Source organism: Orcinus orca, chromosome 14, assembly GCF_937001465.1.
Source record: "Orcinus orca chromosome 14, mOrcOrc1.1, whole genome shotgun sequence".
NCBI classification, from domain to species: Eukaryota; Metazoa; Chordata; class Mammalia; order Artiodactyla; family Delphinidae; genus Orcinus; species Orcinus orca.
In genome coordinates, this window is record NC_064572.1 from 62,195,475 (window position 1) to 62,209,437 (window position 13,963).

Sequence of the window (13,963 nt, forward strand, 5' to 3'; positions counted from 1 at the left end):
GAAACAAGTTAGCCACAGAGCTAGGGAACACACAGACTGTGCCTGTGTAATGAGCGTAACAAAATCCTCACACCCTGTAATGCTCTGGCTGAGCAGCCAGCAGCCATATAGCCTAGAGCTCCTTGTTCTTTAATGAAATGTTACGTGCATATGGCCACAAATTACCATGTGTCCTTAAACTTCACTCATGGCTGCCTACATGAGTCATTTAGGAAGCAAACATGTGTTGAGAGCTTGCTGTGTGTGTGACTCTGTGCTAGGTGCTAGGGTACAAAGATGAATAAAACGTGGCCCCTGAACTCATGCAGTTAATAATCTAGTTAGAGAGGCAGATGTGAAGGAATAATTGTTTCCTAATGAGATAATAGTTTAAGTATAACTATGCAGAATCAGGAATAAAGAATCAGGAACTGTACATAGTCAAGAATGAGGAATAAAGTTAAGAATCAGAACTTAATAAGAAGAGGCTCATGAGTAACCAAATTTGATATCACTGAGTTCATGTACTAAGCGCTTATGTACTATACTGATAAGAAAGGCTCTCACATAGAGGCTGTTTACTTTTGTTTTACATACTGTTTTTTTTTGTTTTTTTCAACTTTTTATTTTATATTGGAGTGTAGTTTGTTAACAATGTTGTGTTAGTTTCAGGTGTACAGCAAAGCGATTCAGTTATTCATATACATATATCTATTCTTTTTCAAATTCTTGCCCCATTTAGGTTGTTACATAATATTGAGCAGAGTTTCTTGTGCTGTATAGTAGGTCCTTGTTGGTTATCCATTTTATTTTATTTATTTATTTATTTTATTTATTTATTTTTGGCTGCGTTGGGTCTTTGTTGCTGCACGTGGACTTTCTCTAGTTGCGGGGAGCGGGGGCTACTCTTCGTTGTGGTGCGCAGGCTTCTCATTGCGGTGGCTTCTCTTGTTGTAGAGCACGGGCTTTAGGGTGCGCAGGCTTCAGTAGTTGTGGCTCACAGGCTCTAGAGCGCAGGCTCAGTAGTTGTGGCGCATGGGCTTAGTCGCTCCACGGCATGTGGGATCCTCCCGGACCAGGGCTCAAACCCATGTCCCCCGCATTGGCAGGCGGATTCTTAACCACTATGCCACCAGGGAAGTCCCTATCCATTTTAAATATAGTACTGTGTACTTGTGCATACTGTTGTAATTAGCTTGGTTCTCTCTTGTCTCAGGACACAGCAAATAATAGCAAGTTAGAATGGTGGTAGTGGGAAGGGTGTGATGGTCATTAGATGCAGGCACACTGATGACAGTAATTAATAACGTACTGACATCTTGACAGTGAGGCAGGAGAGAGGAAATTTATTAAAAGTAGACTCAGGGGCTTCCCTGGTGGCGCAGTGGTTAAGAATCCGCCTGCCAATGCAGGGGACCTGGGTTCGAGCCCTGGTCTGGGAAGATCCCACATGCCACAGAGCAACTAAGCCCATGCACCACAACTACTAAGCCTGAGCTCTAGAGCCTGCAAGCCACAACTACTAAGCCTGCGTGCCACAACTACTGAAGCCCGCACATCTAGAGCCAGTGCTCTGCAACAAGACAAGCCACCACAGTGAGAAGCCTGTGCACCTCAACGAAGAGTAGGCCCTGCTCGCCGCAACTAGAGAAAAGCCCGTGCTCAGCAGCGAAGACCCAACACAGCCAAAAAAAAAAAAAAAAGTAGACTCAGTAACTCAGAATTTCTACAGACCATTTCTATAGTGCTAAACAGTTCTACACATTTTGTTAGAACTATTTTATTACACAGTCTAATTATTTGTGTTAACGATGACCTTAAGTCAGTGGTTTTCAACTTTATGTAACCGAATTACTTGGGGACCTTTAAAAAATGCAAATAACTGGACTTTTTCTCAAGGTGATTCTAATATGCAGCCTAAGTTGGGAACCATTGCTCTACAGTTTAGTTATATTTATCTGGGAACGAAGTATTGTGGTATAGGGGAAAGAGATTGATTTTAGAGCTAATCAGCCCGTCATTCTCTAGTTGGGTTATCTCAGACAGGCGCTGTATTCTGGGATCTCATTTCTTTAAGTATAAAGTGGAGGTAAAATGCCTGCCTTGTCTTGTCATTTGGATTGAAAAGAAAAACACCTAGCACTGCCTGGTACATCACAGATATTAGTCTTATTAGTATTATTTGGAATAATCTTGATTTTTCTGTTCTCTAATTCTGTTTTGTGCCCTGCAAATATGCAGTGAAGATAAGGGGAAGCATTATCTCCATTTAAATTTTTTTCCTTCCAGAATTTCTTTTCTGTGGCAGCTGTTACTACTTAGGCACTGGTAAGCACTAGCTGATGATAAAATGATTAAACAAATAATTAGGAATTGATGAAAACACCTAACACTCAAGTTCAATAGCTTATAAAAAATTAGGACAAGTGCTTGTGGTTGTGATTTTTATATTACATACATTGAATATAGTCATATTTTTTCCAACTTAAATTGTTCTTAATTCACATGATGAAATTATATCAATATTTTATATAGAAAAAATGTTTTAATTTGAATTTTTTCAGCCATTGGTAGAACCTAGCATATCACTTCTTTTTTTTAATTTTTAAATTTTATTTTATTTATTTTTTATACAGCAGGTTCTTATTAGTTATCTATTTTATACATATTAGTATATATATAGCATATCACTTCTGAGGTGATATGGCCCAGGATTTTAGAAGCCTGCATGGGGGTTTTCCCTCAGTAGTTTCAAAACTGAAGAGCTGTTGTTTTACAAACATATACCCACATTGCTTCTGGAAGGAGAAAGCAGAAGGTTTGCATCAGAACTAGAATTTAGGAAAAGGTAAATTTACAGATTGATGGGTGTCAGTAAGGATAGAATCCAGAATTTTTTTTTAAATTTATATTTCTAAAACAAACTTTAGTTTTTAGAGCAGTTTTAGGTTCACAGCTAAATTGAGCAGAAGGACAGAGAGGTTTCCCATAAACCTCTTGCCTTCCCCCCACCAACACACACAGCAAAGCTGTTTTTAAGAATAATTTTTGTTAGATGTGTTTTAATCAACTATTTATCTAGCATGTGGCATGTAAGATGGGCTCCAACAACTTCCTCATACTTAATTCATATTTTACACCCATTTATTCATTCATCTATTCACTTACTCAACAAACACTGTCTACACTGTGGTATCCAATAGGGTAGCCACTACCCACAGAGACTATTTAAATATAAATTAATTTAAATTAAATAAAATAAAAATTCAGTTCCTTATTTGTACTAGTCACATTTCGAGTGTTCACTGGCCACATGTGGCTAGTAGCTATCCTATTAGACAGTGCAGAAAGGGAATATTTCCATCATATCAGAAAGTTCTGCTGGAACGTGCTAGTCCTGGATACTGGGTAAATTGTTAAAATTTATTAATAATTTTTAGTATAAGGGGTGCTTTTAGCATGTATTCATACATGTTGTGCAAGACAAACAGTGAACCGTTCTTACTTAAATGTTCTGTATATTCAGTACATTTCTTTTTCACCTTAATGTTTAATATTGTTCACTTTTTGGTAACCCCACTACTGTCTTTATTAGTGGGGAAATATTTGTCTGGTTGACTTATTGTCCTGAAGAATGTAGCTATTGAAAGGTGGTGCCTCATGTTCCTTTGCCATCTGGGAATAACTGAATGAGCGCTACTGTGTCAGCAATCAGCTCAATACTGACCTTCCTTAGGAGTTTTAATTCTGTTTAAAGCAAGTGAAAAAGAGCCATTACTTATGGTTAGAATAAAAATGATAAACAGATATACAGGTGAAGCTAAGGGTTCTTATGTACAGTGGAAAAATTCAGAGATTTTGCTGGTGAAATTGAAGGCATTTATTTGCATTTATTCATTTACTTGTCCTTAATGGTGTTTATAATGTTTATAAGCAGAGCTTTAAATTATAAATGTTCCTGACTGCTCTGATTAATCTTGTTAGGAGATAAGTAGTAACCTTACAAGATGCTTTTCTGGGTATGTATTGCTATCATCAGTCATGCACAGCTACTTTGGCTATAATGTCATTATATTTGGTTTTGAGCCTTGAACAGAGTTGGGATATGATGACATTCATCAAAGAGGTGGTAGTTCCATGCTGATGGGGGACCACTTTAATGGACTTTTGGCATATTAGTGAGTTCTTTTTGAACTCTAGAAGTGGTAATTAGTGTTGATTTTGTAAGCTAGGTAATGGTTTGGTTAGTTATAGCTCTAATGCTGTTAATGTCTTGAGGATAATGGCAATGAAAAGCAATGTCTTCCAGTTCTACCTTGGGTGATGTATATGTGGGTATCTTTCTTTTCATTGACTCAGCAGTGACCAGAGGGAAATCATGTTTCTCAAATAGAGGGGATATATGTGTGTGAGGCGGGGGTAAGTGCATGTGATGGTGAATCAGATCTCTCCTGGGACGGTGGATGTGAGGGATCCAAAGCTTTTGGAACTTTTCTCTTGGACTTTAGGTCTTCTTTAGGGGTTGACAGTGCAGTATCAGCAAAGCAGAAGGATCCAGTAATTAACCATGATGGCTAAGGCTGGGACTGCAAATCAGAAATGAAAATATCCGAGAAAGGACCAGTGATCCATCCACGTTAGGAGCCTAGACAGAGGAAGACCTTCAGGTGGTTGAAAAGTGTAAGAAGCCTGATTAGGTCATAAGAGGTCAGAATTCCAGAACTTTCTGCGGCCTGAAGCAACTGATCAAGGATTCAAGTGGGAAGTGTAACATCTGGTCCTATCTTTCTCCCTTGTATTCTAGTGTCAGCTGACTTTTTTCTGCCAATGCACACATGGCGACTTCTAAGAGAAGAGAAAGCAAAGTTGAGTTGTACCCAAATGAGAGGTGTAAAGTTGCTTATCTTGACAGGAACCAAAGAGGATGACAGGATGCTTTGGAAAGCCATTGAAATTTTCTAAGGAGACCAACTGATTTTGAATATAGCTATACAAAGACATAGATGAATTATTAACAAACTAGCAGCTTCATATTGTGAGCTCTAGGCCCAAGCCAATCAGGATTGATTGATACGTATCAGAGAAATGTGAGGAACATTGTGTCTGTATTGAGGTATGCAGATAAGGTAATTGCTCTTGAGACGCTGAGAGTCTAAATGGAGAGGTGGAGCAAACAAATATGAAAGAACTCTTAGGGCTCATACTGAAATGTAAGCAAACTGCTTAAAGAGAATGACACTCCACATGTTAGAACAGAAGGAGGAGGCCTTTTTTAGATCATTACAAGAATCAGCTTGTTGAGGGGAGGCTTCTGGAGAACTGGGAAGCCATATCAAAGAAGGGAAAGGGGGAGGAATAGGTAGAGAAGCAAACGGATGTTAGAAAAAAGGTCGCGTTAGAGTAGTGGTTCTCAAAGTGCTTACTGACGCTTGGGAGTCTCTGAGACCCTTTCAGGGAGTGTGTGAGGCCAAAGCTATTTTGATGATAATACTAAGATGTTGTTTGCCCTTTTAAAAAATTGTGTTTAAAAACGCATAACACAATTTACCCATCTTAACCATTTTTAAGTGTATAGTTCAGTACCGTTAAGTATATTCACATGACTATGAAGCCAATCTCCAGAACTTTTTCATCTTGCAAATCTGAAACTCTATACCCATTAGACAACAACCCTTAATTTTTCCCTGTCGCCAGCCCCTGGTAACCACTATTCCATTTTCTGTTTCTATGAATTTGCTTACTTTACATACTTCATATAAGTGGAATTATCTAGTATTTGTCTTTTGTGACTGGCTTATTTCACTTAGCATAATGTCCTCAAGGTTCACCCATGTTGTAGCGTATGGCAGGATTTCCTTCTTTTTTTTTAAGGCTGAAGCATATTCCATTGTATGTATATATCACATTTTGTTTATCCATTCATCTGTCATGGACCTCCGAGTTGCTTCTACCTTTTGGCTATGGTGATACTATTTGCCTTTTTCACTGAGTTGACATTTACACTGATGATGCAAAAGCGATGGTGGGTAAAACTGCTGGTGCCTTAGCACAAATCAAGATAGAGCACCAAATTATACTAGTAGTTATGGCAGTCTTCACTGTCACACAATTGCAGTGGGAAGAAAAGTCTAATTCCACTTAAGAATATCTTTTTAATATTCTGTGTGACAAAATGGGAAATAGGAATTAATCACTTCTGTTGCCTACTCAGGTTGTCTCGAGGAAAAGCACTTAGGCAATTGTTTGAGTTGTGAGCTGAACACAGTCATGGAATACTATTTTTCACTTGAAAGAATAACTGTCAGAAAAACTGTAGATTTCAGATGTGGGTATTTCATAGACATTTTCTTGAAAATGAATGAAGTAAAAACCTGTCACTTCAAGGAAAATAACTGTCAGTATTTATTGCCAGTGATAAAATTTGAGCTTTTAAGTGAAAATTAGAAGTTTGGGAAGTTTGTATCTGCCACTGTGAGTTTGATAGCTTCCCAATACTTAAAAGACTTTTTTGATAAAATTGGTAGTGATATTCATGAATGTGTGTGGTTTTTTTGGTAGAATGAAATGTGTCAACATTAAGAAGATTTGCATAGCTCAGCGAACCAGTATTTTCCAGTATACGATGTGAGAACATTACACATGGGTAAAAGCAATTTAAAGTGAAAGATAGACCAGTGCATTTTAATGTAACAGTATGAAAAGTTCTTAGAGTTTAGATTCCACATTGCAACCAACCTTTAAGAAACTCCACTTGTCGAGTTTCAGTGTAGTACCAATGATCTAAAAAGTACTCTTCCCTTTTCCAACAACATACCTGGGTGAAGCTTGATTTTCTTCATATACTTCAATCAAAACAACTTATCGTAACAGATTGAATACAGAAGCAAACATGAGAATCTAGTTATCTTCTATTAATCCAGACACAAAAGAGATTTGCAGAACTCTAAAACAATGCCACTCTTCTAACTTTTTTGTTTTAGAAAATAGTTGTTTTTCATAAAATATGTTCATATGTAATGAGTTTGCTATTGTGGCTAAATAAATAAATAAGTATTTTTAAATGTTCTGTTTTATTTTCTAACATGGTAAATGTAGATAGATGTACCACGAAAGCTCTTTGGGGTCCAATAATTTTTTTAAGGCTATAAAGTGGTCCTGAGCCCCCAAATTTTGAGAACCAATGTACTGGAAAAAGTTATTCATTAAGCAGGAGGGGACAGGATCCAGAATCTTGTCAAAGAGAAGTAGAAGGGGTGGTTTTCAGAGAAGGAAAGCAGATAAAGATCTGTGAAGTAGAAAGATTGCTGATGAGAAATGAAAAGTCACTTTGGGCTGGAGATGGATTATCTTGCCTATTTCTTCTCTATCTGTGGCCCACAGATGTCTGCCCAGCTTTCCTGTGATAGAAGTGAGCTGTTATGAGTTGACTGGTGGATTGTGAGCCCATTTTAGCCCAATCATTTGATTAGAATGGGAAAGTCTGTGTGGAATGGAATCTTTAGGACTGTAAACTTTCTAGTGTGTAACAGACTTTTACCATCTGCTTCACTTCCTGCAACTCACTCTCATATCAGATCCAGAAAAAAGTTCTACCTGACCCTATCCTATGCAATAATTTACAGCATTGTATTGAAGCTCAAATATATGTTCTCCTCTTTTTAAAATAATGCATTTTGTGTTATAGAATAGGAAAGGTACTCAGCTCTACTTTTTTGATTTCAGAGCTGTTTCTATACGGTCTTCTTTTCATCAGGTTTGCTTTTCTCTCCAAAGTAAGGAACTCTGTAGTCTGTGTAGCAATGTGAAATCACCAGTAAACACAGGCTAGATTGTTCTGAGAGGTATGACAAATAGCTTACTTTTCTGGATTTACTGTGAAGGGAATGTTACCTGCAATTCAAGGCCCCTCACTTGCATGGGCCCCTTTTGTATTTGTAATGTTGAATATTTTGTGTAAAAGAACCTTCCTCCCCCATTATATTAGTTTCAGGCTTCACAAAAGCTAGTTATAAAGGGTTCTATGTAAGGGTCTTGGGGATCTGGGCATTACCTCTAAAGACAATGTTGGATGATAGGGCAGAAGGGAGTTTAGGTGTATTACTTGAAAAAATTCACAACATTACTTTCAGAATATTCATTCAATTATTAGCTCAACCTATGGTAATATTTATTCAAATTTAAAAGAATCTAGAAGGCAAAATTTTAGTCTGCCTACCATGCATTATATATTAGCATCAAGAAAGAGCTCTCCGGGCTTCCCTGGTGGCGCAGTGGTTGGGAGTCCGCCTGCCGATGCAGGGGACACGGGTTTGTGCCCGGGTCTGGGAAGATCCCACATGCCGCGGAGCAGCTGGGCCCATGAGCCATGGCCACTGAGCCTGCGCGACCGGAGCCTGTGCTCTGCAACAGGAGAGGCCACAACAGTGAGAGGCCCGCGTACCGCAAAAAAAAAAAAAAAGAAAAAGAAAGAAAGAGCTTTCCTTTTTCGAGTAATAAGCTAAAAGCCATTCTCATTCTCACCGGGCTCCTCTTCAGGTGAAGCCTTTGAAGAGGAGTCATCAGTGACGTTTGTACTTTTCAGACCTGTACGCTCTGAGGAAACTTTAATATTTAGTAAAGCCTCATCACTCAGAAGAAGGGTTTTACCAGCTTTTAGCCTTCTTTTCTTTCTGGATATTTCAGCCCTTTTCTCCAGAGAGTCTTCTGCTATTTGTTCTCCCAATAGTTATGTAACAAGCACAGCACTGTGCTAACTGCTCAACATACATTTTGGCCTCTCTGAGAGTAGAGACTCCTAACTACCCTCATTTCACAGACGAGGGAACAGCTTGAGAGAAGTAATTTCCTGAAGGTCACAAAACATAGGAAGCGCTAGAGCTGAGACTCAAACCTTGGGGTTTTGGTGGTAACATCTTTACTTGTTCTGTCCTCCTGCTGTCAGCCAGATATCATTCCGCCATGTTCTTCATGTTTATATACAGAAAGGATAGATAAATAGAGAAGAAATTATTAGAATTGCTTTAGTTATCTAGTGTGCATAGCAAACCACCCTCAAATTTTGTGGCTTAGTATTTACTGAGGCCTAGAAGCCCTTTAATGCTTAGTAAAAGATTTGCTACCCTGGCCAGTTTCAGAACTACCCCCAAACTTAGGGGAGTCTTTTGGTTACCTAATTTCAGTATAAACCAGCTGTTGCCTCATATACATTAGTAAATATGGTCAATATTGTTTCATTCCTTTGTTAGGATGTGTAGTCCCATGTGCCTGGCACATGTAGGCACTTAATGAAGACTCACGAACAGATGAATTAAGTGGTGGTGCTATTTGCTTAACACTAGTTTCTCTTTTTGCCCGGCTTAGGTATTTGGCTCGAGTAGGAGATCTTGAAGCTACTGACACTGAAGACCCAAATCTAAATTATGGACTTGTTGTGGACTGTGGCAGCAGTGGCTCTCGGATTTTTGTTTATTTCTGGCCAAGACATAATGGGAATCCTCATGACTTGTTGGACATCAAACAGATGAGAGACCGTAACAGCCAACCAGTGGTTAAAAAAATCAAGCCAGGTACTAAATGGAATATATTTCATTGTCAGTCTCTCTTATCTGCTACAGAAATGAGAGGACAGAAGAGAAGAGGGAGAAAGAAAGCTACCCTTTTCTTCTGGACGTTCTGGATAATGGGAGGGATTCATTGCTACCCTACTCTTATGAAATAAATGTTTAGGACCTTAAACAGAACCTTATGGGGTATCAGTCTTCTGAGTCTATGTGATCTGCTCTTTAAAGAAAGTATTTTATCTTACTTAAGGAATCTCTGCAATGGCAGACACTCCAGAACATGCCAGCGATTACCTTCGTCCTCTGCTGAGCTTTGCTGCTGCTCATGTGCCTGTGAGGAAGCACAAGGAGACCCCCCTTTACATCCTATGCACAGCAGGCATGAGGCTTCTCTCCGAGAGGTGAGATGCAGGAGAGTGGGTGGCCCAAGAGTTGAAAGTGCAGTTTCATACATTATTCTCTGTGGTTCCCTGGTCTGAAGGCAGGATGTGGGTACAGCACACAGAGTTGACAGGTGGCACTAAGAGACTTCTTGCTCAAAATAGAGCAGAGCCACTCCTACACCCCGTTATTTCACAATCAGTTGATCACACCTCCATGTCGTTTGCTTCTTTGGGATCAATATCTATTTGAGATGGTTGTAATGATTCTTAGTTTTGATTGAGGGTTGGGAGCAGTGGTGATGTAATAAATTTGGATCATGAGGCACCTAGAAGGTGAGCATAATTTCAGAAGGGTAGTAGGAGGGTCACCTGAGGGACTGGGTACCTGGGGTCTCGTAGGAGGGCTCTGGTAGGAATGGGGTTTTCTCTATAACTTTGCCTGACTCCCTGATGATAGTTGGTGCTACTTGCAAAGCTTAGTCTCCATTGCTTTAGACCACTTTTTCAAGCCCTGCTGGTTAAGTCTTTTCCACTTGACCTTGGCAGTTTAGCCTGGCTTTTTGCCACCTGATCCTTCTTCCTTCACTGAAAGAGGAGGAAGACGAAGAGGCAGCAGCTATGCTTAGGTCAGACCCCTCCTTGTTTGTGATTTCTCTCTTTTGACACCTCCCTGACCCCTCCATACTTATTATGGTCTTGAGGTAGGAATGAGCTCCCTTAACTTGAGCACCCATCCTTCTGCAATGTTCACAGTCTCATAGTCATCGGGTATTTTTTATTAGCTTAAATGTTTTTCCTTGATAAATGGCAGTTCCCTTTTCCACAAAGTTTCATTTCATATACTTGGCCAACAGCAATGAAAACCTCTGCCATGTGTGTAGGGCTCCATTCTGCTTGTGCCAGACATGTATGTCAACACTTCTTCCAGTTGACTACTTTCCTTCTGCTCAGACACAGAGTTACTGGTTTACTGTTGAGAAGGAGATTATTTTATGTAGCCATTTGTCAATCTGAAAGGCCTTCTAGTTCCTTGTTTTCCCATACATCTTGATCTTTAAATTTTTTTTTTGGTTTGTTTTTACTTATTTTTAAAACTAAAGTTTAAAATGTTATTGCTAGAACCTTACATCATTAAAGGAAATCTTAAAATCAAAACAAAGAAGTTATAATTCTACTGCCCTATCAAAACTGTCTCATTTTGTCCTATTCCTTTCTCTCTGTATATCTATGTGTAACTTCTACAAAATTGTAATCATACTACACGTGAAATTTAGAATTTTTGTTTTTGACATAAGTAATACATCATTCAAACTTTTAGAAACCATGTGAAGAGTATGGATGACATAGGTGGTGCCACATCACAGGGCTGTGAATGGACTAAGGTCTCACAAACAAGGAAGGAGGGTGGAGGGCCAGAGAAAAAGCTGACTCGGAGGTCAAAAAGGCAGAGCGAACCAGCAGGGTGATGAAATGGCCACAGTTTGTGTGTCTGGAGCAAAGGAGAGGATTGCCTCATCTCCTGGCCCTGCCCAGCCTTTCCTCTGTTTGTCAAAGAAGTTTCTATTTAAACAAAATCAACTATGTAGCTCCACCCCATTTGTCTAAGATGTTCCCTGTCATCGTGGAAGCTCTGAATATTAGTATTTATTTTATCTTAAGAATTTTTAAAGAACTTGCCTTTAACTTTTTTTTTTTTTTTTTTGGCGGTACGCGGGCCTCTTACTGCTGTGGCCTCTCCCATTGCGGAGTACAGGCTCCGGACGCGCAGGCTCAGCGGCCATGGCTCACGGGCCCAGCCGCTCCGCAGCATGTGGGATCTTCCCGGACCAGGGCACAAACCCGTGTCCCCTGCATCGGCAGGCGGACTCTCAACCACTGCGCCACCAGGGAAGCCCTAACTTGTTTTTTGATCAGCTCTTTTAATAATGCCTAGATCTACCCTGGGCTTATGAAATTATTGCTACCTCTAAGGTAGCTATAGTTGTTGACGTAAGTTTAACAGTCACTGCAAGAACCTGTTTTGTATAATTAATACTTTGTTAATTTATTAGCATTTGTGAGCAATATTCAAAATGGGTTTGAATCCCCTGGACTGTATTTTGGATTTATTAGCACTAGGTTTTATTTTTTTGCCGAAGGCCTAGACTAACAGAATTCATTCCACTGCCTTTTTAGTTTGTGATGGAAATACCTTTAAAGAATTACGAAGTGATAATTTAAGAAAAAAAACTGTATTATGGGAAATTTCAAATGTATATAGAAGTAGAGAGAATGATGTAATGAATCCGCATTTACTTGCCACCCAGCTTCAACAATTGTCAGTGTTTTGCCATAAAATGTTTTTTTAATAAAGAAACAATATTGAATTTTAGAAAATGAAAGTTCTGTCCTATCCTGTGTAATCCATGAAGAGTGTTTTGTTTATTAACATAAATTGGGATCATATTGTATGTACTGTTTTGTAACCTGTTGGAACTCAAAATATATTGGACATCTTTTCATGTCAATACATGTAGATATAAATTGACCTCATTTCTTTTAACATCTGTGTACTATTACATTGCCTGACTATCCCATAAATTATTTAGCCAGTCACTACTGATATACGTGCATTTAGGTTATTTCCAGTTTTTCATTGTTATAAATAATGCTGTAGTATTTTTTCTCTCTGTATTCTTATCTGATGATTTCATTGCAATAAATGTCTTAAAATGTAGTTGCTGGGTCAAAGGTTAAGCACGTTAAAAACCTTGATACCTAGTCCCAGATTGCCCTTTAGAAAGGTTGTACCAGTAATTTATATTCCAAACAGCAGTGTGTGTTGGTACCCATTCTTCCATGTCATCACCAAAACCAGCAAGCCCTCTTCTTTGGGTAGTTTAGAACCATATCCAATAAGGAGGGCAAAATAGCACCTCTAGTTCCCCATATGAAATTTTTATCATAATAATTTCTTGTGTATAACAATGACGTTATATATTGGAAGATTATTACTTTAAATGTAATTTTCACTTTCAAGTGCTAATAACATTCTTCACCAAGTCATGCTGGCAACCAGGATAGCCAGCAGAATATTTTTGTAATGAGTAATTTAAAAAATCCAAGATAACTGCTCTTATTTTTAACCAGCATTGTCTCTAGATTTATATGATTACTTCTAGCTTTGTTTCTTTGCTTGTTTTTATCTGATAATACTAATAACATAAAACTTTAGAGGACAAAACAGCGCTGTAGATACTAAGCTTCAAGCGTCATCCCCAAATTATGACCTTTGGATTTTGATCCTGGTCTGGGTTTTCCAAATGATAAGATTTTTATAAAGAAAAAAAAAATCAACCCTTGAAATATGGAAAAGGAGGTTTAAAAGTTCATTGTTAATGTAAAGGATCATGTAAAAATTTGTGGGCCAAACAGTGCTTCTTACGTGGTGATGTGAGACACTTTTTCTGTATTGTGTGAGATCTAAGGATGAGATTGTGTTCCTCAAATTAACAGCCTCCTTTCATAGTGGTTAGGAATAACGTAATTACATCTGTTTTATAGATTATGAAACTGTGTTTCAGTTTCCTGTAGCTTATCCATACTTAGCCTGTGAGAGGCATAGAACCATAGTCTCATCTTTTAATACTATTTGAATTGTAACATTGTATAAAGGATAAGTATTACTGTTACCATATTGCCTTTTAAGAAGGAGGCTATACTTTTTTTTTAAATAGATCTTTATTGGAGTATAATTGCTTCACAATACTGTGTTAGTTTCTGTTATACAACAAAGTGAATCAGCCATATGCATTCATATATCCCCATATCTCCTCCCTCTTGCATCTCCCTCCCACCCTCCCTATCCCACCCCTCTAGGTCATCGCAAAGCACTGAGCTGATCTCCCTGTGCTATGCTGCTGCTTCCCACTAGCTAACTATTTTACATTCGGTAGTGTATATATGTCGATGCTACTCTCACTTTGCCCCAGCTTCCCCCCACCCTGCCCGCCCTGTGTCCACAAGTCCATTCGCTATGTCTATGTCTTTATTCCTGCCCTG

The 13,963-nt window shown here is 38.7% G+C and overlaps 1 protein-coding gene across 5 annotated transcripts in view; it reads left to right on the forward strand.

The window, feature by feature from the left end:
* ENTPD7 (ectonucleoside triphosphate diphosphohydrolase 7) overlaps window positions 1-13,963 on the forward strand; it is a 58,122-nt gene that overhangs the window by 4,107 nt on the left and 40,052 nt on the right. For all 5 annotated transcript variants that reach the window (XR_007471345.1, XR_007471343.1, XR_007471344.1 and 2 more), the window contains 2 exons: window positions 9,340-9,545; window positions 9,790-9,940. Coding sequence is in view for 2 of the 5 variants with exons in the window: in XM_049697112.1 (XP_049553069.1) it covers window positions 9,340-9,545; window positions 9,790-9,940 (357 nt within the window). In the remaining 3 variants the exon portion in view is untranslated. The remainder of the gene's footprint in view (window positions 1-9,339; window positions 9,546-9,789; window positions 9,941-13,963) is intronic.